Source organism: Cervus canadensis, chromosome 10 (assembly GCF_019320065.1).
Source record: "Cervus canadensis isolate Bull #8, Minnesota chromosome 10, ASM1932006v1, whole genome shotgun sequence".
Lineage (NCBI taxonomy): Eukaryota > Metazoa > Chordata > Mammalia > Artiodactyla > Cervidae > Cervus > Cervus canadensis.
This window is the reverse complement of record NC_057395.1, coordinates 48,068,162-48,094,674: the sequence shown is the minus strand read 5'-3', so window position 1 is coordinate 48,094,674 and position 26,513 is coordinate 48,068,162. Positions and strand designations below refer to the sequence as shown.

The 26,513-nt window shown below is 46.3% G+C and overlaps 1 protein-coding gene across 8 annotated transcripts in view; it reads right to left on the bottom strand.

The window, feature by feature from the left end:
• Window positions 1-26,513, bottom strand: part of DIP2C (disco interacting protein 2 homolog C) — a 308,890-nt gene that overhangs the window by 244,686 nt on the left and 37,691 nt on the right. The window contains exon 1 of one of the 8 annotated variants that reach the window (XM_043480645.1): window positions 16,632-16,827. The exons of 4 other annotated variants lie outside the window; for them this stretch is intronic. In XM_043480645.1, the coding sequence (XP_043336580.1) occupies window positions 16,632-16,797 (166 nt within the window). In that variant the 5' untranslated portion in view covers window positions 16,798-16,827. Of the gene's footprint in view, window positions 1-16,631; window positions 16,828-26,513 lie in introns of those variants that run through there. 3 more of the 8 variants (XM_043480639.1, XM_043480644.1, XM_043480640.1) reach the window with 3 other exon arrangements.

Below are 26,513 nucleotides of genomic sequence, written 5' to 3'. Positions count from 1 at the left end.
ACTCACCCCGTTCACCACAGATGACATGGGAGCTTTTTCATTCCCAGTATAATCTGTAAGGCAACTTCTCACATCTTTTGAAACCAGTTTCATGGTTCCATCTTTCTGTATTTTTCACAGTTACTAATTTGGAGGACAAATAAACACAATTAAACTATATTTTAAACAATCAATTTGCACGGAAGTTTCCAAATACCTAGTTGATTTGAGCCTTGCAAATAAAGTCACGCTGGTGACTGAATGAATTTCTCCTTCTCATTTATTTACTTTATGAGTTAGATAAAACACAAAGTCCATGAAATAAAAATAGGGAAACTATCAGGCAAAAAACTTTCAAATAAAAACTTCAGGTATAAACAGAAGGAAGCTACAGTATCCGACCTACCCTGGTCAACAACTGCACCACGGTGTCTCATCCTTGTCTTGGCCCAGCTCCACCCTAAGGATTCATAAATCTCCATCTCCAAAGCCTAGAGATGCCCACCTCGAGGGTGATGCTAAGTGTCCTGATTTATATAGTTCTCCCAGACGACTTCAATAGCAGCCTCTTCCACTCTGGTGCCCACATCCCACTGTACATTCCTACTGGGGATGTCCCCCAACCACAAATAAAACTCCTCCCAAACAAAACTCACTGTCTCCTTTACTGCCTCCCTGACCCCTGCTTCCACCCATCTTCCTTGCTGGGAAATGATACCTGTCATCTAACCAGTTGTCCCAAACTGCAAAATTGATTTTTCATCATTCATTCCTAAGACCCTCAAGTCACCACTCACTTCCGTTAATTTCACCTCCTAAGTATCTCAGCCTATCCTCTCACTCCAAACTCGTGCCTTCATCATCTGTTGCCTAGTTTATTTCAGAAATCTACTACTCAGGAGCATCTTGCAGGCAGGATATAAACTCTTATACAACTATTTACTATTTGTGTTATGAGAATGGCAGTCTGAAAGTAATCATTTTTGAAATGTAAACGAATTAACTGACTATCCTCCACTGATCAACAGGGAACCTGATACAGCTGGACCTGTGTTAAAAGGGACACAAACACAAACTCCAGGAGCCCAGGGTCACAGCCCTACATGGGCCACCAAATCACTGTGATGAGCAGTTAAGGTCTGTTCCCCAGTTTCCCTGCCTGCCAAAGACATGACATACCTTCCCCACTCTGAAGAGCACTGGGGTGACACAAGCAGGAAGCACCGTGGAAAACGGAAAAATTCCACAAACAGAATTTTATAATAAAAATTACATAAAAATTACATTTTTAAAATGAAATTCATTAATGTAAATACTGAGTGCAAGATAGTCATGTGATAGTTGGTATTAAGTTTCCTCCTTAAGAGACATATTATTTATTCTATGTACATTTATTCCACTATTTTAAAAATTTATACTTCAAGAGACATAAAGATGAGTAAGCCCGCTTCTCCTTGAAGAAGATGTTGAATCCAGGTGGAAGGGACACTCTGAGAACTGAACCAGTGTGAGAGGTCCCAGCAGAGTTGTCGGTCATGTCGTGTCCCGTCTGAGGTCCTGGCCAGCTCGTACCACTCATGAATGCTCACTACCAGCACCTGACAGAAACACAGAGGAACCACCCTGACAAGTTCACAATTAAGAGAGGAGATGAGAGTGAAGCAAGTCAACAAGTATTCAGAGGGGAATGAACAGCAAACAATGCTGGAAGCTATTCCACAGCCAAGGGTTATCTCCTTGCCCTGAGACCCAGCACCCTCTATCCTTCCTGGGCCATGAGCAGAATTCAAGCAGACACTGAGAGGCCAGGACATACAGAGACAAAAATGTGGGACATTTTACTAAGCATCATTCAATAATCGTTTGCCACAAAAATAATAATTTTTTAAAAATTTTTAAAATTTAAATGAATTTGTTTCATGCTTATCTCATAATACATGATACATCATAAAACAATGCCTAATGAAGATTATGTAAGTCTTTAAATGTCCTTAAACTACTTCTGTCCCCTCATATATTTTTATAGCAAAGCCGCCTAAGGTTAGAGGAGTATAAATAATATTACTGACAACAACTGAAACGTCACGAGGGCAGCACTTATACCCACAAGTACTAACTGACCCCAATTCCTCCTCTTCCTGTTTATGAAAACACAGAAGAAACCAGAAGTCAGAACTGAGCGTTCCCCCCGCCCCACATTCCCGAGGGTCACAACAGCTTCTTCCCCAGAACACGCCCTTCAGGGCAGGAGTGCCCTCCTTTCAGCCCTCACCCCACGGCTCCAGGCTGGACATCACTACCTGGGACCGCAGCAGGCATCCTCCCCGGACCCTGTCAGCGCTGCAGTCAAGTCAATTCTGGAAGAAGCTGACGTGATAACCAGTCTTCCCTGAGGAAAACTCCACATGTCTTTCCAGACAAGGGCCCAAGGGTACCCGGTAAATCACCACAGGGATAAAATGTTCGGTTCTTACACAAAAGGAAAATTTTATTAGAGCAGCATTTACTCAAGGATGCTGGTGGGCAGCTTCCCATCCCATCCCAGCAGGGGGCTGAGAACAGCATCCCTGCTTTTCAAGGCTCCAAAACAGAGCATATATTCAGCCTTTATTTAAAAAAAAAAAAAAAAGACCACCTTTACTATTGCTGAACTTTACAATTTTTAAAAATCAACTTATGTTTAGCTAAGCACAAATGTCTTAATTTTCCTGAATGAGATTTCAACTTTTTTCAAATAAAAGATATTCTTGACTTCATAAGCAAAGGTCATTAATTCTAACTAACTTGAAGAAAGCTTAATCTGTATTAAGTAAATAGTTTGAAATATATAGTATTTGGAACATCATAATTTTTATTGGTAAAACAAGATAATATCTGAGGGACTGACGATTATATAAATCCTCATAGTTGAGTTTTATGAGCAAATAGTTTTCTTGAAGTAGAAGAATTCAGCCTATTCTTTTTTCTTCATTTTTGTTTTATGTTGGGGTATACCTGACTAACAACGCTGCATTCGTTTTTTCATTTTATTTTATGTTGGAGTATACTTGATTAACAACACTGTGTTAGTTTTTTCCTCTTTTTTATGTTGGAGTATACTTGATTAACAACACTGAGGTTAGTTGTTTCATTTTTATTTATGTTGGAGTATACCTGATTATGCTGTGTTAGTCTTTTCTTCATTTTCATGTTGGAGTATACTTGATTAACAACACTGTGTTAGTTTCACATGTCTAGCAGAGTGATTCAGTTATACGTATACATGTTGTCCATTCTTTTTCAAATTCTTTCCCCATTTAGGTTATTAAAGAGTACTGAGCAGAGTTCCTTGCGCTGTACAGTAGGTCCTTGTTGGTTATCTAGTTTAAATATAGCAGTGTGTACGTGTCAATCCCAAATTCCCCATCTATCCCTCCCCCTACCCCTTGAAACCGTAAGTTCATTCTGTCTGTGAAACACATGGAGACTAAACAACATGCTGTCAAACAATCACTGAAGAAATCAGAGGAAATAAAAAAAAACCTAGAAACAGAGGACTTCCCTGGTGGTCCAGTGGTTAAGACTCTGCACTTCACTGCAGGGGGTGCAGGTTTGATCCCTGGTCTGAGAACGAAGATCTCACATGCTGTGCGGCATGGCCAAAAAATAAAAAATAAGAGAGTCTGTAGACCTCTGTTGTCCTCCATTTATTAAAAAAAAAAAAAAAGCACAACAATCCAAAACCTATGGGACACAGCAAAAGCAATTCTAAGAGAGGGATTTATCACAATACAATCTTACCTCAAGAAATAAGTCTCAAACAACGTAGCCTTACACTTAAAGCAACTAAAGAAAGAACAAACAAAACTCAAAGTTAGTAGAAGGAAAAAATCATACCGATCAGAGCAGAAATAAACGAAACAGAGACAAAGAAAACAACAGGAAACGTCAATGAAACTAAAAGCTGGAAGTGCCCAGATCACCCCATCCAGCCCTGCAGCTGACACCACGGGCCTGGAGCTCAGTGTGAACTGGGGCAAACTGAGCCCTGCAACCAGTGCTCCACCTGCTCACCAACCTCTCCCATCTGTCCTTACACAGCTCAAGGTGTTTACTCAAGAAATACAGAAGTCATGAGTTTCCAAAAAACAGGCTTAGATTCTGACCATAAAATGCAAGCTAAAAACATAAAGATGAATGATACGAAACTTTGGAAATTAACCTAGTTTATTGAATACCCAAACTCAAAACTCATCTTCTAAAAGGAGATCAGATGAATTCAATTATTCTTTTTTTTTAATTCAATTATTCTTAAATTTTAATTATTTCTTAAATTTCACTGAGAACCTAGAGCGATCTAGTTCCTTTTTCCCTTTTAATTCCTTTCAATGCATCAAAAATCCAACAAACAGTTATTTCATTTCAGAAAAAAGGCTAAGATCACTCTTAAAGTCCCTTTCACAAAACATTTATTGTTCCTCTCTCTCTGTTTCATAATAAAATGGGTATTCAGCTTCTAAACATGTACAATACAGTTTTTGTTAAGCAGCATGTATGTGAACAGACACAAGAACATCGTGAACACTTGGTGTGAGCTCTGAATATCCACAAAGCACATTTTAACAGTAAGAGGGAAAGGTATTATGCTATGGATCACCTAACAATTCTTTGTCCTCACCCTGCAGAAAAGCCAGGTAAATGCCCCGTGTCCAGAAAAAACAAGTCTTCCTTGGACGAGCAGTTACTCTGTAACTGCTTTCCTCTTACTGCCCTTGACCAATGCAGTCTGCTTCCTGTCTCCTGAGAAACCTGTATGCAGGTCAAGAAGCAACAGTTAGAACCGGACACGGAACAACAGCAGACAGAGTAATAAAAACAGAGACATCACTTTGCCGACAAAGGTCCGTACAGTCAAAGCTATGGCTTTCCCAGCAGTCCTACATGGACGTGAGAGTTGTACCATAAAGAAGGCTGAGTGCCAAAGAACTGATGCTTTCTAACTGTGGTTCTGGAGAAGACTCTAATTTTTAGAGTCCCCTGGACTGCAAAGAGATCGAACCAGTCAATCTTAAAGGAAATAATCCCTGAATATTCACTGGAAGGACTGATGCTGAAGCTGCAGCTCCACTACTCTGGCCATCTGATGGGAGGAGCCAACTCACTGTAAAAGACCCTGATGCTGGGAAAGATTGAAGGCAGAAGAAGGGGACAGCAGAGGATGAGATGTTTGGATGGCATCATCAACTCAATGGACATGAGTTTGAATAAGCTCCAGAAGATGGTGAAGGACAGGGAAGCCCGGCATGCAGTCGATGGAGTCTCAAAAAGTCGGACATGACTTAGTAACTGATCAACAATGAAGTCTGTAAGATCATTTCAACACATTCAGCCTTTGATTCCACTGAAATGAGGTCCAAGAGTTAATAACTTAGAAACGGTTTGTGTATTTTTAGAATCCAAGTCTGGGCTCTGAGAGAAATAAACACCTTTAATTATCATGAATGAGCTCTCTAAACCTTTCCAGAATCTTTTTAACTTTTTATTATAATGAGTAAAATTTATTCACTGAATACCCGCCAACCTTAGCTAAAACAAAAACTAAGGAGTTCCAACGCAGTGGCAAGACCGAGTCTGTGCTCCACCACCTGCACAGGGGCTGTGACAGGGTCACCTCCACAGAAGTCTGAAGACACAGGCAGCCTCGGTGTGGGGTTGGGCTACAGGTGGTCACAGAACTGAAAGGGGAGCAGTGTGATCATATGTGGTAAGCTGCATGCCCAAGGAGAACAGGCTGGGTGACCCTCTGGTCCTGCAACCACTCGGTGAAGTCTGAAGAATAGAAACTAGTACATATGAGCAAACGTCCCGATGGGCACATAGGAAAGTGATTCCCTAATTGAGTCAGGATACCACGGGATCCAGGCTTTGAGCTCCTCCCTGCAGCCCCTTCTACAGCAAAGGTGGGTATTTACAGTGAACCAGTCTTCTAAGGCTCATTAAAAACTCTCCCAGGTATGACTTTCCAGCATGACAACGAACAGTGTGACAACACAGTAACCAGCTGTGGTTTCGACACATAACGTGCCAAAATGCAGGGCGTGTCAGACCAACACAAAAACCGCATCTGTTCATGTGCCCCAAAACGAATTCACCCCTCTGTCTATACTCGCTGTGCTTCCTTGAGTGATAACGAAGGAAAGAAAACCAAAAGGCTGCCTTGTTTCAGGCAATCACCTACTTTACACTTACATACATTTTAAATTAGAACACTTTGGTTGCTTTACAGATAATCAAGCAAAAATATAAAATAAAACCATATTAGGTTTATAACACTCAACAATAGTTTAAAAATACACCTGTGCTTCAAAAATCACCATTCCTATTTTAGATGCCAAAATGCATACAAGAGAAGTACAAACACCCTCAATTTTTTAAAAATCTTACACAAAAATGACTTTTATTATTTTTTAATTTCTTTTTTAAGAAACAACTCCTTTTATAACTACAGTTGTTCACAGTTTCAGACAGATGCCAAGGATCGGCTCACTCGATTTCAATTCCATCTGAAGCTGGAAAACTAAAAATACATTTTTCCAGACATGAGGGTTCCCCGTGTGCTCAAACACGCCTGGAATGCAGACGGCGGAGGACTCTTCCTGCCCACTCCACCGTTCTCTGCAGAAAAGACAGCAAGTGAAAACAGACCTGAACTTGGGGGGGAAGACACTCGACTCGAGGGGACTGTTGCCACCGAGAGAGGAGACTCCTGGCATGGGGGGCAGAACACTGTGACCCTGAGACTGGCCAGCACCCCGAGCTGAGGCTGAGGCGCTTCCTTCAGAGGAGGAGCCAGTGAGGCCAGGAAGCGTGCAGGGAGTGGGAAGGGAGGCGCCACTGAGGCCAGGTGCTCGGGTGCCTGCAGAGGGCTCAGTTCAGGGACCTGGGGAAGGAGAGGTCCCGACACCTGGCTCCACGGATCAGCGGGGCAGGGGTGCAGCCTGTCGCTAAGGAGACACAGGCAGGATCTGGGAGGATCTGAATGGGCTGTTCCTGGTTCACGGGCACACAGTCTTATCCTGGGGGCTCTCTCGGCCACTCTACCCAGCAAGACACAGGACTCAGAGACCCCGGGGACAGCCATGGTCTGCAGGCCTGCCGTCCATGCCTCCCACCCAAGCTCCCGAAGAGTGTCTGCACCAACCCACACCCACATGCGGCCTCCACAGACACACGATCACAACAGCTGAGGTCTTCACACCACTGACTGCTGCCTCTCCATGGGCCACAGAACCTCACAGAGAGACTCAAGGAACTCCCCAGAGAGCGGGATGGTCAGCAAAGACGATCCCCCCGGAACAGGCAATCCCACAGGAGGCACTGCCCATCCTCCTAAGCCCACATCCCACCCTAGTAACTGCGGGGCTGGCACGACCCACCCAGCAAGCCGAGGGAGAGCTCTCTGTGCTCACGCTCAGGGTGGTTCCCCCACGGAGCACCTGGCCCAGAACTTGTCCCACACCCTCCAGAGGAAAACCAAACTGCCCCAGGACCCTGTCACACCAGAGTGCTTGGGAAAATACCACAAGTTCCCATTAAGTTCCCACAGGTCAATCAGTACCTGATACCTATGTGAATGTATTTATTACAAAGGACACAAAACAGCAAAGTGAGAACGTTCAACAAAGTATGCAGGCTTACACAACCCCAGCCCTCAAACACAGATCAGTGCTGATCCAGGTCTACCTGATATTAATTCCTTATTCTCATCAACAACACACTGTAACTCCCCAGTGAGATCTGAAAAGTATTTCTGATATATGTTATTAACAAGATCAAATTATATGCCTCTACTGTCGTTTCTAAAGATCCCAATAATAGACTTAGAGGAGATACACTATTTCCATCCAATTTTCTTTCCACCATAGTTTAAATACCTATTACCTCCTCAAAAACCACCTCTCACTATAATTTACAGCACACTGAAAGGCGGATTCATCAGGGTCATTTCCAAAACACTCAGAGGCAATGAACAGAAGTGTTGTTTTAATTTCCTATTCCTGCTGTAACAAATTATCACAAATTCAGCAGCTTCTGACACCACAAATGTACCTGCTACAGTTCTGGAGGTCAGAAGTCTCAGCCGGTGAACCGTGAAGCGTGGGCAGGTCTGGCTCCTCCTGAGGCTCCGCGGGATCCGTCCCTCTTCCTTTTCCAGCTCCAGGAGGCACAGCATCACCACCCCCACCTCTGCCCCCCATCACATCCCCTTCCTCTGACTCTCTTCCCACTCACCAGGACCCCTGTGCTGACAATGGTCCACCCTGATACCTAGGTCGTTTCCCATCTTGAGGTCCCTAATTCAACGACACCTGCAAGCTCCCCCTTCTGCCACGGAAGGGGACACATTCTCACTGGGGATCAAGACATGGACATCTTTAGGGGGCCATTATTCTTCCAACCACAAGTGCTGACAAGTAAAAATTACTTAGACAATGTCTGTGGTTAATTTTATATTTAACTTTTAAATTTAGGACCCAAGTATTATATCACACAAAAACCATATTAATCACTAACCACGAAGTCATGGAATATCAACCGTGACTAAAAAAATCAGCCAATCAGCAAGTACTGAAGAGCCAAAGTATTTCCAGAGCTGTGTAATGTGATGGAGAAGTGTGTCGGTGTGTGTTCACACGCACAGAGAGAGACACACAGGGACCACAGAACCACATGCACACCCAAAGAAGTTTAAAATCAAATATAAGGAGCTTTCAGGTTTAGTATTCTAACTAAATCTTACAATAAAACAGGTTCTTGATCACATAAATTTTTATAGTTTGGGGTTTTGACTTTCTTTTCAAAGTAACTATGCCCCCCACAAAAAAGATTTCTCTACAATTACATAAATGAATTCCTCCATAAATAGGTGTGCTAAAGAAAAAAGGCAAGAACTCTTAATTAGGAGGCTGCCTGTGCCTTGGCCAAGCTCGATTTATTCCTGGCCATTGAGGGAGTGACACTTAGCGACTAAACCACCACCACGTTGAGGGAGCAGCAGCCCTAAAATCTGTAGGGGAGAGAAAAACATGGCTCTTCACTTAGGTCCAGGCCATATATTTTGGGTTTTCTCCTCAAAGTGCTGGCTTGCTGCTTTTCCTACACATTTTCTCAATTCTAATCTCTTAAGAAAACTATAGTTCAAGGAAGCTGAAAAAATCATTTGAAAAAAATCTACAGGTGAATCAATAGCCGAAAACAATTAGACTGTTCAAGGCAACTCAGGTTTAAGCCACACACCTGAGGGCTTATAAAGAACAGTAAGGACTGCCTACACCTGGCGTGGGGCAGTGTCTGCATGCCCTCCTCCTGGCCAGGACCTTCCTGGTGACGCTTCCTGGAGATCAGAACCTTCCCCAGCTGGTGCATCAGTCATCAAGGCTTCAATGTGGAACATTTTATAGCCAAACCATGTTTCCCTTAAGACAGAGAACTGGATTCGAGGCAGCACAACTGGATTTCTACAACTATCTCAGCTACTGGCTTTTAGGGAATCTTAGGAAGTCATGAGAACCCCAATCTATTAAAATCACAACAGATCCCAGAATTTCCTGAAACATTCTCTCAGTTTGTACTCAGGATTCCCTTGCCAAATCTATTACGGTCCAAATTTCTTACCAAAAAAAAGAACATCACTGCAGAGAACAAGATCAGCTTATACACTGGTCTAAAAATAGGAAGTGAATTTACCCAAGGCTGCTCTTGAGGTGAATTCTCAGCAGAAACTAGAAGCCACCACACTTCATTACCCCCACTGTGGACTGGTGAAGGCTGCACTGAACCAGGCCTCACTTCTAAAGCAGGACATGTATTACTTCCCAGCCTGCAGGGGGACTGAGGGGAGGCATATATTGAGTTTCTCAAAACAACTAACAGTAGTTCACTGATACTCACAAGTCATTTATCCACCACAAACTTAACAATGACTATGCACTAAAGATGCCTTCTTAGGAACTTCTCTCCTGCTGACACAGTCATAACCAAACAAACAGGCAGGTGGAGGATGCTATGAGGCCAAAGGGACCAGGTCCTCCATCAAACCAGTCACAACCCAAGAAAACAGGAGATGATCCTGGAAGGTTTGAACCCACACACACAACAGCCCAGTCCCTCATGCCTCCCCTCAAGAACGCACTGTCTACTGGTCTTTCTGGGCCCATCTCAAAGTGTTCCCATCTGTGAAGCTCCCCGCACTGTGAAAAATCAAGCCCCCACTTCCGGTCCCCAGGACACCTTCATGGCTGCATCCTGGGACTGTGTGGTCAGGCTCGAGCTGCCACAGGGCCTGGGAGGCACCGGTGGACATGGGGTCAATGTCCATAAACAAAGATCCCTTCTTTCCTTTCTGACTCTTCAGAATGAATGCTGTGTAAATAAGGAAGTCAGACCCGCCCTGTCACAGCCTCAGCACTGAGGGCTCAGCCAACAAGGCCTCTCCACCTGCGCAGTCCCTGCGGGCTCCACCCCCGTCTCAGGGGACCCTGGCAGACACCACCTACACTTCTCTTCTGGGGTCTGGAGTGCTTAATGAGAATGAGGGTCCTGCAGTCCAAGGACTCCACCCACAACCCCTCTGAAGAACGATGTTTCTGCCATCTCAGAACCAGACCCACCAGAAAGCCTGGGAGACACACGAGCACTTTTGTGGGATCCCTGACCTAGCAATCATGTCAAACCCTCACAGTTGGCGCCATCTGGGGTGTAAAGCTGGAAGGGCTTTATCCGGGGGAGTCAGACTAGCGTCTGAAGATGCATTCTAGAAACTATTCAACAGGCAGCCAAAACATACCCCAAAAAACCCCAAACCACCACTGTCTGTACTCATGGACATGCCCAAGCTACTAGTGCGCGCACACACACACGCACACACACACACACACATACACACACATGGTGTGTACGGAGAGGTGAGAGCATCCCCATAATGTCCTACTAACTCTAAATGGGCTCCTCCACAGAGGGATGGGGGCCCTCAAGCCTAAGACTGTTGACGCTCTGGAACTCGGCTCTGCTCCAGAGGCCATGAGGACACCTGCGCCAGGGATGACCTGCCTCCAGTCGGCAGTCAAGCAGGAGCACAACCAGCAGGCACACCAAGACCCACCTCCAACCCACCTGCCCAAGAGTCCCCTCGAAAGGAGTTAGTAATTCAGAGCTAACATAAAAGCATAGGTGGGATCACGGAGAACACATCCAGAAGTTGGTGACCCTGGAACACGTTGACTTCAGGAGCTGACCACAGCCCTCCCCTTCCAGTTCGGCTCAGATGAACGTGACTTTTCAGGTCACACAGCCCTGGATACCACATAAAGCTGTCTCCATTTTATGACAGGAGTATGGCTTCTGTCTTCAACAGAGCTGTCTTCTCAGACAAGAATTGCAATCTACAATGCTCAAAAAGGATACAATTCTTAACATGCTACAGGATCAACACTCCCTGCCTATCCCGGTTTTAGCAAACACCAGTTGATGGACTGAGAATCTGATAAAGCAACAAAAGATTTGTCCCAAAAAAAAAAAAAAAAAAAACCAAATGAGGCTTAGTCAGCCATTGGTGCCATCCTCACTAAGACACAGGAATCCATGGTGATGAGAGCGACTCTGACAATTCCATGGGGGTGTGGTCCAGAGGAAGAGGCCATGCCCACAGACACCCCTGAAGGACACAAACCCAAACCCTCAGAGTCTCACTGGAACTCACACAATGTGCATCACAGAGTTCCTCCCATGTCCTGAAAGAGAACCCAGCACATGCGCACACACACACCCACAAGCGTGCACACACACACCCAATCCCACATCCACAAGCACATACACACCCACCCACCCCATCCCCCACAAGCACACACACACACACCCACCCCACCCTCCACAAACACACACATCCATGCGCGCACACACACACACTCCACACACACACTCACTCCCACCCACTCCCACCCACAGGCACACACACAGGCATACACACACATGCAGCCACCCAACCCACACACACACAATCTACCCACACCCACAAGCACAGACACACACCCACAAGCACACACACAAAAACACACCCACACACACCCACAAGCACACACACACACACACGTACCCACAAGTGCACACACACCCAGAAGCACATCCACACATACAAGCACCCTCACACACACGAACTCTGCCCATTCAGAACAGACTTTCTGGAGATCAACCTCTCCCCTGACTGCTGCATACTCTCATGTGAAACAACACAAAAAGTTCAACATATGGAAGACTCTGGATAAAAATAGAATCGTTTCATATGATTATCATTATAGGGACAACTAATGCCCTGGTTTCTCCAAAGCACAGCACAATATTGAAAGTATGACTAACTTGTTCCCCTAAAAATCCTGACACATTTGAAGCAGGAAGCCAACGCTTGTGTCAGGAGCACAACTCCTCCATCATCGTTCTTTTGCTGTCGGAGTCACATAAACAAAGTAACACTGAATCACAAAAGGACGCATCCAGCTGTTCTGACTCACTGCTCCAAATTTAATGTAGAACAGCTAAGAATATCAAGAGACAATTAACAATTAGAACACATTTAACCACCGCCCCCTGACTTCAGGGCTCTGTTCAAGCACTTGACCTTCTCTCTTAATATGAACTTTCCAATAAACTCCGGAATTAACAAGATGACACTTTTTCTTGTGGTGGAGTCAGGAAGAAATTGGTGGAAGGCTGTTCCTTCAGCTGTCAGGAACTTTTCTTTAGCAAAATATCAGAGAGGGAGAAGCAGCTCGAGCTTTTTAACATACACATCCAGTCCAGCAAGCAACATTGAGGGAGTGTAAACAACAGCAGCACATCATATCAAAGCTGTTTCTTTAAGAAATTATTTCTTTTCAAAATTATTTCATGCTATCTCATAATTAACTCAATTCACAAATAACAGAAGTCATCCTTGCATCTTTGAAATAAAAAGATAATTTTTTCCCCAAAATACTTTCCCTTTCTTTCAAATGATTGAAATTCAGGGTATTTAACAGGATACTCAAGTTCCTTGACTTCTTAGAAAATAAAATACCTCCAATATCAAAACCTTAACACATAATCCCATAGTTTAGCCAGGTTTGAAGGTATCTAAAAGGGAGCAAAATCTGCCTGCAGATTTGGGGCTGACGTGAAGCTCTGTGCAAGTTTCCATCTCGTCTGCCCTTGGTCAGATCGAGCCGGTGCCTGAGAGGAAGGCAGAAACCACAGTGCGCGTCCTGCAGCCCACTGCCCACGGGAACCCTGTGTGTGCGGCTCCACACTCCTGCCACAGGGGCTAAAGCAAACCACACAGGCTGCCCTGCGGGAGAAGGCGGCACAAAGGCCCCAAGCGGCCAACAAACGTCAGCTCCATACATTTCGTTTGTTTCATAAGCCATCTGACAGAACTCCCGAGGCCGCCCCGGGCTTCCTGACTGTTCCTCCTCATTCGTCCAGCACAGCTTTTCCCAAAGTGGCCCCGGGGCCTGCAAAGTCCTTGCTCTCACTGACAACTCCTAATACTTCCCTCCACAAAGCCTTTTCAGATTTAGCAGCAGAAAAGCTAAGCATTTCCTTTGACGTCACTCATTCAGTTCAGTTCAGTTGCTAAATCGTGTCCGACTCTCTGCGACCCCACAGACTGCAGCATGCCAGGCTTCCTTGTCCATCACCATCTCCCAGAGCTTGCTCAAACTCATGTCCAACAAGTCGGTGATGACATTCAACCATCTCATCCTCTGTCGTCCCATTCTCCTGCCTTCAATCTTTCCCAGCATCAGGGTCTTTTCCACTGAGTCAGTTCTTCGCATCAGGTGGCCAAAGTATTGGAGTTTCAGTTTCACCATCAGTCCTTCCAATGAATATTCAGAACTGATTTCTTTTAGCATTGACTGGTTGGATCTCCTTATAGTCCAATAGACTCGCAAGAGCCTTCTCCAACACCACAGTTCAAAAGCATCAAATCTTCGGCACTCAGCTTTCTTTATAGTCCAACTCTCACGTCCATACATGACTACTGGAAAAACCAAAGCTTTGACTAGATGGACCTTTGTTGGCAAAGTAATGTCTCTGCTTTTCGATATGCTGTCTAGGTTGGTCATAGCTTTTCTTCCAAGCAGCAAGCATCTTTCATACATTATGTAGAAGAAATTATGTGCTTCACTTAATATGTACTTCACTCATTATATACAAGACCATATATATATATATATATGCTTCCTATTCAATGAACAGAAAAGAAGAAAGAAAAAAAGAAAGGAAAGATGAAAGAAAAGTGAAAAAACAAGGCCCCTGAGGACAGGAACTGTTTCTTATTCACGACTAAATCTCCATCTCCTATTAACAGAACAGGCCTGGTGCCTCCACATTCAACACACAGCAGCTTAATTAGCATGACTGATATTATGTCCATAGGTTGAAATACAAGCATCTCTATGACTTCAAACACCCTGACTACCCCAGTGGCCCACACGACTGGCATTTGTACTAGAGCCACTTTAAATGGGCGTCCAAATCTCTATCCAGGTAATTCATTTATTTTCAGGACTTTTCAGACATGTCTGCCTTTTTGTTTTTTTTTTTTAGATTACACCACTTATAACCAAGACTAATTCACCCAATTAACTTTCACAATTAAAATGTCAAGCATATGTTAAAAAATGAAAATCATAAGGAAAAGTATTTAAATCCAATACAGCAAGTTTACCCACATCTTTAAATGAGGATATGAAAATGGAAAGTTCTCCTAGGTGGGGAAACAAGTTATCAGACAACCTAAAGACCTCAAGGACAAAGAGTGAGGAAGGAGGAGGAAAGACCTCCAAGCAACATTTGTTCTTTGAATTTGACTTCAAAAGAGCACTTAAAGTGTGAGTTTCCCCCCACATCCCACAACCTGCCAGTACTGTGTGTTGTTCTGTGTCCCTTCCTGGGTGGCAGTAGGTGCTCTCACCAGACACGACCCTTCCCAGTCCACCTCCTGCGCACCACACACGGCCTCCTAGAAAGGGCCTGACCCACGCGTCTCCTCACTGCTTGAGCACAGGAGTGGCTTCCAAAAATGACACCGGTGCTGATGCTCCCTGGAGCCAGTGTCCGCTCTTCCAAGTCAAACAGGGCCAGTTTAGTTACTGAAAGAAATGCTTACATGCTGGTCTCATACTTAAACGAACTCAGAAGTTAAAGGACGGCCCTTCTCAGCTGGTGTGCACTCGGCATTGGTTGCCATAGGGATAAAGTGCAGCCACGTGCTTCCCTCATCTTGCCCAACATGAAACATCCCAAACATGTGAAACAGGGTCAAAGGTCAGGGTCAGAGCTGCGTACTGACCATCTCAAATGTGCAAGAACATTGCTCCAGTTTCTACAGAAAATGCCTGCAAACATTCATAACAAATGAGTTAAGAGCTCACAGGAGGTTTCTGTTATGTTCCCTAAGAACACCAGAAAACCGGTGTGCAACAAAGGATGGGCCAGGAAAGGCAGGCAGGGCACCCATGCCTCCAGGCTAGAAACTGGCACAAGCTCAGGCCCCACCCAAAGCCAGGGACAACAGGGGCCAGGGAAGTCCTCAAACTCATCCAAGCGTAGGACTCACAAGCATGAGGGCCAATGGATCCCCAGTACTAATTACAAGAAAACACACTAACACCTCTCTCCACCATCCTCCTCAAGCTGAGCCGGGAGTGGACACTCAGTTTCAGAAACCCTCCCCCAAGGCAGGGCACATCCCAGTGTGGGACCCACTGGAAAACCAGCAAGAAACCTTCTCTCAGGTGGCAAGCACAGTTATGAAATGACACCCATAAAGACCACAATCCATCCCCCAGCTGGCCCACAATTGCCCGGCGCCAGCACATTTCACCACGACAAGAAAACACATTCATGAGAACCTCAGCCTCCTGACTGGATTCTTCTCCCGGTGAGGCCCCCACCATCAGCCAACAGAGGGGCTGCCAGACTGTCCTACGTGGGAGAGGGTTCGAGAAGGAACTCCCCCCAGGATGTGTGCAAGGTCTGTGTACTCACACCCGTGGAGGGTGTTTACCACTCACAGAGATTAAAATCAACCAAAGTAACTTCCCCCAGACTCAGCGTCCACACATACAAAATGCAAGCTCAACAGATAAAACAACGTGGTTTACTTCCATACATAATCACTGATTTTGGCATCTAATCTACGTGCCTGCCAGACGGGGAGGGGTCGGTACCACCAACCCAGGAATCAACTGGGAGGAAAGTCAAGGCATCAAACGGCTCCAAAGTTTCTGTTCTTGGCAAGGCTGGACCAGGCAAAACCCACGGCAGCATCCACCCATGACGGCTTTGCTTCCAACTTCTTTTAATAATTGCCATTGTTCCTAATTCATGATAATTGGAAGGGGAACTTAACAGCAGGTAATTAAGCCACTGCACCATCTGCTACTGAATTACAATGCCACACATTCGTAATAAAAGTGGACTTTATACCAGGAACTGTGGCCTAGAAACGCAGTCCAACAGGCTCTTCCCCGTGCCTCCCTCGGGTTGCAACCCCTGGCGGGGAGAAGCCCAGACCCCCACTCTGCAACTCGTTTGGGTCTGACCTTCGCCCACCCAAACCTACCCCCTGCCCTCACCTTCCTCCAGCCAAAGAGCCTCAGGGAGTTTTTTCTGAAAGATGGCCAGGGAGCCTGCATTCTCCCCACCAGCGACTGCACGCACACCACTTCCCACGGCTGCCAAGGACCCGGAAGGCAAACTCCGCCGCCACTCCCAGGTTCTCGTTTCAAAACGCAAGAACATCTGAATTCACATCAGCGACCACACAGATGACACGGATGACAACACAGCTTCCACACCTGGGCGGGACTCTGCGCCGAGCCCCATGTGGGTCCACAATCTGAGTCCACGTGACAGAGAATTAATTCTGCCATTTCCCTCAGCATAGACACGGGGACCGGCCAAGTATTCTTGAGATAGCCAATAGCCGCTGGGGGCTCCATCTCTCACTGCTTCTGCCAATATTCAAGTGATAAAAATAGAAATCATGTGTGAGCCACTTGCTTTGTCTTTCAGGAGAAGTCATTTGTGCAGCTGTTAAGAAGAAGAAATCAAATGGTATATGTCTTCAATCTAAGCCCACAGACCACACGGTCCCTTTCTGTGAGGCCCAGAAACTCACAGGTAGTCTTACCGGGGCCGGGTTGTATATTAACGGGGAACAGGCTGCCGTGCTGAGGGTTTTGTCTCCTCCAATACATTCAACTGATCGAGCATCCACCACTGACACATCAAGGTCATTTATAGTCACTTACCCACAATTACACAAGGGAAGTAAGGACACTGCTTTACCAAACTTCAGTTCTCTAAGACACGGCCCCATCCAGATAAATGTTTATGAAATGCCCACGTTCCTGGGAGGCTAAAAGAGACAGCTAACAGCAGTTGTCCAGGGCTCTTTCTTCACTGGAACTTGACTCACCTGGAGCAGCATCACCGATGGGTTTCACCGATGAAGCAGGCAACCACTTGGAAGAGTTCCTGGGCTTCTGTGTTGAAAGTCCATACCAAGCACTGCTTACAAGAGCCTCCAAACAACAGGAACTGTAGCTCATGTCAGATCATACAAAAGGGCTCTTGGAATGCAACCCTACCAAATAGCACCTCATTTCCTACTCCCAACTAAATTACTCTCTGTCTGCCAGTGTTTCACCAATGGACTGAGGCTCAGGGTCTAAGGGAAGACACTCCAGGGGAATCCTTGCACACCCAGCACCCTTTCTTCCAGTGTTATCCTGAAGACTGCTGAGAAGGGCCTTTCTCCTTCCTCAGTGCAACAACTCTGGCTTGTGGCACCACTCCCCACCCACCACTCTGTCTACCCCTCAATTACAGGCTTTTGTGGGGGAAAAAAAATCAGTTCTTTTTACTTTGGGTTCCAAAACAAGTACATAATTTTGAACCATTTCATCAATTAAATTATCAAGCAGCAGTTTGTAATCTGGACCACAATCTGATGCAAAATTCTCAAGTAATTTGGGCGGCAATAATAGCTCCTATTTACATTACAGACAAACAGATGAAAACTTCAACTAATCTGTACATATTGTTTGTGGGACCAATTTCATAAACAAACCAGCTATTCAAGCAAAAAGAGTGTCTTCAGTCAAATGCAAATTAATTCGCTTCCCTCATAAAAGATCTTCTTCATTTCCAATAGAGATTTTTAAACCTGCAGTAGGAGGAAATGCCATTAATCCACAAGCCTCTGTCTGTGTCCTTCCTTCCCACAAGGCGAGCCCGCCGAGCAGAGTGGAGCAGCACAGAGACAGCACACGGGTCCAGGGGCAGGCCGGGAACCAGCCTGAGGCACAGGACTGCCTGGCGAGCTCCCCCACCATGCGGCACCCCTCAGGGTCCCATGCGGTCAATGTGACTGCGCACCTGAAGGATGCAATGCTGAGCCCCCAGAGCGATACGCAGCCGGTGGGGACACCCTCCTGTAATGAGCAGAGAACATAGGGACAGGCCTCAGGAGCGGTGCCCAGGGCTCTGAACAAGGCATCCACCTCGGTGCCCTCGGGAGCAGCAGGTGATTGGGAGGTCCCAGCCAGGAGACTGGAATTGGGGGCCCCACTCAGGACACAAACTCGAAAGTTCTTTTCCCTCCTGAGGGATGGACTGTGAGCCTAGGGTTAGGACATGCATACTATTCACATACAGAATGGATAAACAAGGTCCTAACTGTAGAGCACATATCCTGGGGTAAACCATAATGGAAAAGAACATAAAAAAGAATGTAACTGTATATAAATGAATCACTATGCTGTACAGCAGAAATTAATACCACACTGTAAATCAACTATACTTTAATAAAAGTACATTAAAAATAAAAATAATAAAATTCTTAAAAAATGGGGGAAAAAAGTTATTTTCCCTTCTTTACTGAGATGTGACACTGTGTTAGTCCAGGGTGCACGTAACAATCTGATACATTTAAACAGCATCACATGACACTACAGTCAGGCTGTGAACTCCTCCAACCCCGCAGTCTCACTTTGTCTTGCTGTGAGAACACTTCAGATCTACTCTCTCAGCAATTTTCAAGTACATAGTAGTCTTATGAGCTACAGTCACTGCATCCCACCCCCAGAATTCTCATCTCACAACTGGGTCTGAGCCCTGTGACCATCATCTGTCCCTCCTTCAGCCTCTGGCACCACAGTTACACTCTCTGCTTCTATGAGCCTGGCATGTTTAAATTTCACATATAAGCAGGATCATATAGTATTTGTCTTTATTTTATTCAAATATAGTTGATTTACAACGTTGGGTCAATTTCTGCTGTACAGTAAAGGGATATGATATTCATTTTCATATTCTTTTCCACTATGGTTAATCACAGGATACTGAATATGGTTCCCTGTAATATACAGTAGGTCCTTGTTGTTTATCCATTCTCTATATAATAGCTTGTATCATGCAGTATTTACCTTTCTCCAACCTATTCCACTTAGCATAATGTCCTCCAAGTTCACACACACTGTTGCAAATGGCAGGATTTCCTTCTTTTAATGGTTGAATTATACATATATCACATTTTCTCTATCCGTTCATCCACTGATTTTCAGACTTAACGTTGCTTCCACATTTTGGCTATTGTAAATAATGTAGCAGTAAACACGAGCGTACAGGTGTCTTTGAGATTTTTATTTCATTTCCTTTAGATAAATACCCAGAAGTGAACTTGCTAGATCATATGGTAGTTCTATTTTTAATTCTTTGAGGAATCTCCATACTGTTTTCCATAGTGGCTGCACTAATTTACATTCCTATCAACAGTGCACAAGGGTTCTCTTCTCCACACCCTCACCAACCTTGACATCTCTTTTCTTTTTGATATGGACCATTCCAACAGGTGTGAGGTGATATCTCACTGTGGTTTGATCTGCATTTCCCTGATGACTAGTGATGTTGAGCATATTTTCATGTACTGTTGGCCACGTGTATGTCTTCTTTGGGAAAATGTCTATTCAGATTCTTTGGTCTTTTTTAAAATGGACTGCTGTGATTTTGGTTTTCTTTTTTTCCTTTTTTTAATTTAGTTGTGTGAGTTTCTTATAAAATCCTGTGATCAGGTAAAACCCAGGACTGACTCCAGGTCTGAAACTCCATGGTTTGCATTCAGCTGCCCGCATTAGTGAAAGGATGCAACAATTCCATAAAAGAACAAACCTCTGATAATCCTGGTTGATGTCACAATATTTATCTCAAAACATAAAGGTATTGATGAAATGCCTCCCCAGTAAAGAGCTCAAAGCTGACACATTCTCCTTTAATTATTAAAGCCTTAAAATCCACTCAATAAATTATTTTAATCTAAATCTCCAGCACAGTGCCTACAACACAGTTGGCAGTAATTCGTCTGGCTAGCAGATGTGGACCCAAAGTCCCTAGCCCTCTGCATGGACATCTGCCCTGTTGAAGTTCATGCCTGGTTCCACTGAACGACATCCACCTTTCTGGATTCATGCCCCGTGTTCCCAACTCCCTGCAACGACAGAAAGAGCCCTCTAAAGAGTCTGAGGCCTCTGCAGCTGCAAGAGATCCTCACAGCGGGCTTGACAAATACAGCAAGAAGCCTTCTACCTCAAGCCTGTATTCTCAAGTAAGTCTGAACCTGACTGGCCTAGTCCTCCAGCAGTGGTTCTCAAACCTCATCCTGCACCAGAGCCCCCGAGAAGGCTCAGTGAAACACAGGCTGGCAGGTCCTCCCAGTGCCCGGCTCCTGATTCTGCAGGGCCAGGCCCAGCAGCTCACTCCTGACAAGCTCCTGGGCTGAGACGCTGGAGCCCTGCCCACCTCCCTGGAGAGCTGCCCTCCTTGACACATTAAGGGACCAACCTGACTTTAGTTCAGCTACTTCCTGCTCCTCCTCACACCCTCCTGAGTCTGCACAGGGAGCCCACCTTGTGTGACAAGGCGCTCTTGCTCTTTCCAACAACAAAGTCCCACCCGCCTCACGGCAGATGAGTAGACGCTCTCCTGATTCAGATCTGCTACACAGCATGCAGCCACTAAAAATAACATTCGGTAAGAACACTTGTCAACATGGAAATTTTTCATGATACAGTACTGGCAGAAAAACAGCAAGTAATAAGGTTTGAACACAGAACACAAAAGTACTGGTTTAAAGTAAAGATGGGTAGATAGATGGGTAACTGGGTGGATAGTTGGATGGATAAGTGGATGGATGCATACAAGGTGGATACTGAGAAATCCCTGGAAGGAAATACATTACAATATTAGAAGAGGTTACTCATGGTGGTGAAATTACTTTGTGTTTTTTACCAATGATTTTCAGTTAACACTATTTAGTAACAGGAAAAAATAAGTTGCTTTAACTTTGTCTGAAAATGCTTTAGGAAGTGTGTGTTTTCCTGACACTTCTTGATCATGTCACTTTCATTGGTTACGCTCATTTTCATTCATCCCAGAGTCAGTGTGACACGGTGGGAAAGTATATCTTTTGAGTCCAAAAACTTAGTTCTGCCTTCACATCTGTATACTGGAGGCAGCAGCTCCCCTTCCACTTCAATGGGCCACAAAGAGCACATGAAACCACACACAAGGAGCTCCCAGAAACCTCAGAGCACAAATGCAAGGTGAAGTCAGCGATCGATTTGGCTCCTCAGCTCCTCTTGGAGACTCACTGCTTCCTCCACCACTCAGTGTGCATCTCACCCAAAGACACAAGAAATGCTGCATTTTATTTTAATATAGTTGCAAATATACAGTGGAGTCCACTCTTGAGTGATCTGGAATCCACTCCAGCCAACACCAGGAAAGCATGCGGCTCCTGCCTGCATCAAAGAGCAAAGCAACGCAAGCCCAGGTTCATAGAGCCTGGTGCAGGATTGCCTTCCAAAGTCAGCTGAAGCCCATTTACAAATACTTTAAATATCCAAGATACAGAACTAAGCAACTTGCTCATTCAAGAAGGATTAACGAGCAAACCCTAAGCAATTGTTCACCCTAGTGGGCACAAGGAAAATGACAAAATAATGCTGATGGTGCTAAGACGGAGAGGCACGTGCATCACCATGACAACAAAGAGAAGGAAGCAACTGCACGTGGGCTGGAGAGCTGGGTCCCAGGAGCCCAGAAACCCTCCACACATTCTCTGGGTGCAACAGCCTGCACCCACACCCCCACCTTCACCCGCTGTGGCTTCTAGCAGCACAATCAACACCAAGACTCACTGTCCATCTTAAAGCAGACACCCAGGAACCATCACCTCACATTGCACTTTTGCGAGATAAATCTCCTGCATTTTAATCCAGGCTCCAAAAGACAACTCTGAAAATAAAAATATGTCAACCTAATTTACAGGAGTTTATTCAGCTGGCCATCATTCATACTAACAACTACAAAACAATGTGAACTCCACTGCAGCTAGCAGACAAGCTCTCTATATCCGATGGCCAACCAGCATCTGCCAGGGCCAGTCAGATAGACATTAAGTCCCATGACCATGACTAACAGTCACTCACACACCAGCTTCAGCCCAGAGGAAAAACCATGTAAAAAGTTAAATACGTACTAAAAACAGGCAGCTGGCAGCACCCGATTCCTGAATCGGATGCTGCTCAGAGGGCTTTCATGGCCACTGTGGCTCTGATGGGGCTCGTCCCCGCCCCCCACCCCACCCCACAGGGAAGCAGACTGGAGCCTGGTTCCTCCAAGGCCTGTGGGCCAAGCGGCCAACAGCAGACAAGACATCCTCTCCACAACTTCCAAGGGCTGGGGAAGGACAGAGGAGTTATGAACAGGAGGAGAAGGCCTGGGGGGAAACAAGTCTCCTGATTTTACAAAAGATGTGAAGCCATGCAGGGCCTCACACATACCTGACCCGTGTACTGCCGTTTCTCTCAGGTGATGGCCATTAGGAGCTCCCAACATATCCAAATAGAGACCACCTCTCCAAATTATATTGATTTATTACTCACAAATGGGAAACAGTTAGCTGCCCCCCAAAATAAAGGAATTTAACCTGAAACTGTATATGACAAAATTTATTTGAAAATAACCCTTCAAGCTTAAAGGAATTAAATAGTGAGGAATATTGCACTAGATGGCAATAGAATAAAACAGTGAAGGTTAATTGCCACAGAGGGCCCTAGAAAAGGGCCGTAAGCAGAGTGTGGAGATTTCCATAAAACAAACAGAAGAGATGCATCTAATGAGACACAGGATGAGCCACTGGGCTCATCCCAAGATAACAAACTACCCACACTGTACTCAAAAGTAAAGCAAGCTGCCACGCTGTGAATAAATGAAAACACATAAGCTTGGAAGCAGTGTTCTGACAGGATGCTGCTTCCAAATTTCAATCTTATTAACCCTCAATCCTGTCAACACACACACTCAACAACAGCCACACTAGCTAAACACCTGTGACCTGCAGGTGCCATATGCACACCTCCGATCTTCACAACCACCTTACCACTGGGGTGAAACTAGGACCCCATCTGACAGATGAGAAAACAGAGGGAAGGAGGGGTTACCGAACCTGCCACAGCCACACAAGTGGGAAAGGACAGCTGCCACCACCAGGACATGGACCTACACATCCACTTAAACCAGCGACCGGCCACCCCCATGGAGCTCAGCTGCGTGCACCTGCCGTCAGGTGCGTCCACATGGGGGGCTGGGGCAGGAGGGGGCACCCACCTGACAAGCAAGCCCTGGAGGAACGGTCCCAGTGCTGCCTCCTCTCCACCTCACCTCCGTTTCCGGTCTCTTTCTCCACCACCCACACCTTCATTTCTCCGCTGCTTTCTTCCCGGAGCCCATCAAGTGGCTCCACCTGTTTAGAGAGGCCCAGCGCTGCATCCCACGACGTTCTGGCCTATTCTGGATGGGATTCGAGATGGGGAAGTGCCCACGCAGAACAGGGGCCGGAGACCACCCATCCAGGTAATTGGGGAGAATAACAGGGCCACAGATCGTGAGTCCGGTAAAACCTGTTCCTGCTGTTTCACTGGAACTCCCATGGAAGACTACTGCTGAACCAATCCGCTAATTTCCTCCAAGAACCGCTGGCACCTATTCTTTTGTTTCAGATACCACTCTCCTGTGAGTTACTGATAAGAAATAAGATCGAAAGCCTCAAAGTGAAAGTTGCTCAATCCTGTCTGACTCCTTGAGACCCCATGGACTACAAAGTCCATGGAATTCTCCAGGCCAGAATACTGAAGTGGGTTGCCTTTCCCTTCTTCAGGGGATCTTCCCAGCCCAGGGCTCCTGCATTGCAGACGGATTCTTTACCAGGGAAGCCCAAAGCCTCATATATCATACAAAACTCACATATGAGGCTTTGGGCAAAGAGTCGGATAGGACTGAACGACTTTCACTTGGAGGCTTCCAATCTTGTTTTTTATCTGTAGCTCATAGGAAAATGAAAGTCTCTCAGTCAAGTCCAACTCCTTGCGACCCCACGGACTAAAGTCTCTCAGTCACGTCCAACTCCTTGCGACCCCACGGACTATGCAGCCCATGGGATTCTCCAGACCAGAATAAACGAGTGGGTAGCCTTTCCCTTCTCCAGAGGCTCTTCCCAACCCAGGGATCAAACCCTGGTCTCCTGCACTGCAGGCGGATTCTTTACGAGCCGAGCCATGAGGGAAGCCCAAGAATACTGGACTCATAGAAGAGTGGTGTATATCACACAGAACTCATTTCTGTCCCATTGTTAAAGGCATATCTCATCCCGTCACTCACTGGGCCAGGAGCTCTCCCAGCTCGAAGAGAAACCCCCACAGCGGCTCCTGAGACCAGGGCCCCCGCCTTCACGAAGAGGACGCGGGGCCTCGGGGAGAGGCGCCCACAACAGCCTCATGGACCACACTGTCACCCCCCGGCCCTCGCAAGGCTTTCCTCCTACCTCCCAGAAGCTGCTGTGCTACCAGGCATCACAGCCATGTCCCGGGCAAGAAGAAACGGTGGGAGGCCGGAAGCTGTTTGGATTTTTATCCACAAAGGGACGCCCTCCTCAGGAATCTTGACCAAGGCCACATTCTCTAGAACCTGTCTTCCCACCACTGCTCGTTGCAGAAGCGAATTTTAAGCTGGACCCACTGCTTCCGGAGCAAAGCTGCTAATTTGTTCATAAAAATAAAAGAAAAACGAGCATCTTATTGGCGGCCGGAGACCGAGAAGACCCTACGAGGGACCCATCTTACCCGACCGCGGGCACCAGCTGCCTCCACTCCCACAGCCCAGAGGACAGTGAGTCTGCCTCGAAGGCAGCGCTAAGGCCAGCTGATGTAAACGAGGTCACCAGCCCGCGACGCCGGTCCGGCCGCCCCGGCGCACACGAACAAGATGGCGTCTACTGCGCTTTTCCACCCACTTGAGCGTCGTCGGGCAGCACGCGTGCGCAGATACCCCGCAGGCGACCCCCGCGGCCCCCGCCCCCAGCCCCCGTCGGGCTGGAGTCTGCTGCGCCTGCGGTGTTACCCGGAGACTCAGGGACACATCAGGCACTAACTTGCAGACTCAGAAACCTGCATGACTGTTAATAGCATCAATCAGCCGCATTCCAGGCACAGTGCTGAGCACCTCACGTGTACTAATCACTTAATAAAAACTTACTCCCACCTAATCGATGAGGAAACAAAGGCAGAAAGGTTTATGCAGGAAAGTACTCAGCCGCCAAGGAGCAGAACCAGGTTCAAGACAATGTTAACCGTGCACAATGACCTCGTTCTCTAGGCCAAAATAACATCCAGAATTAACGAGATAAAATACCACCCTACAAACAAGGCAAAGGTGGTCCTGGGTGGCCTGTCTTTACTGCAGACTGGGGTCCGTGGGCTCAAAAGTCTCCAACGCCAAACTCAAACTTTCACACACCCAATAATACCTAAAATCAGCCCAAAGAAGCATATTCCAGGCTCCAGGAGCTGCTGCTCTGCCCAAGGGAGCGGATGGAGGTGCAGACCGAGACCAGGCCCTCCACTCGGGGCAGGTCCGAATCGGACACGTGGCACAGCCACCCTGCAGGAGCCCACAGGATGGAACAACGTCAGCCAGTGAAAACGGTCCAAGTGGGAGCCCTGTAGGAGAAAAGGAAAGGCCTGGTTCACAAGGGAGAGGGAACCAAGAGTCCCCAGGAACCATCAAGTTTTCTTCGGTCTAACCTGCAGGCTCCTCAGTCTCAGCCCTACCCACATCTGGTCAGCTGTCGGGGTTGGCGGGTCGGGGGGGCGAGTCCTACTGTTGAGTCACAAGAGGTATCCTCACCGGGGGCTGAGATAAGAGCACTTTATGCAAAGCTGACCACCAGCCTCGTGTTGAGTCCGTTCTAACTAGATCTAGACTAAATTCTTTACATGTTTGGTATCCTGAACTCCCTGCCAGGAGCAGACCCTTGCGTGTCTGTCTCTTGAGATGGTACCTGATCCCTCAAGGGCCAATGAAAAACATTCACTTTCTCACCCATAAAACAGCAAAGC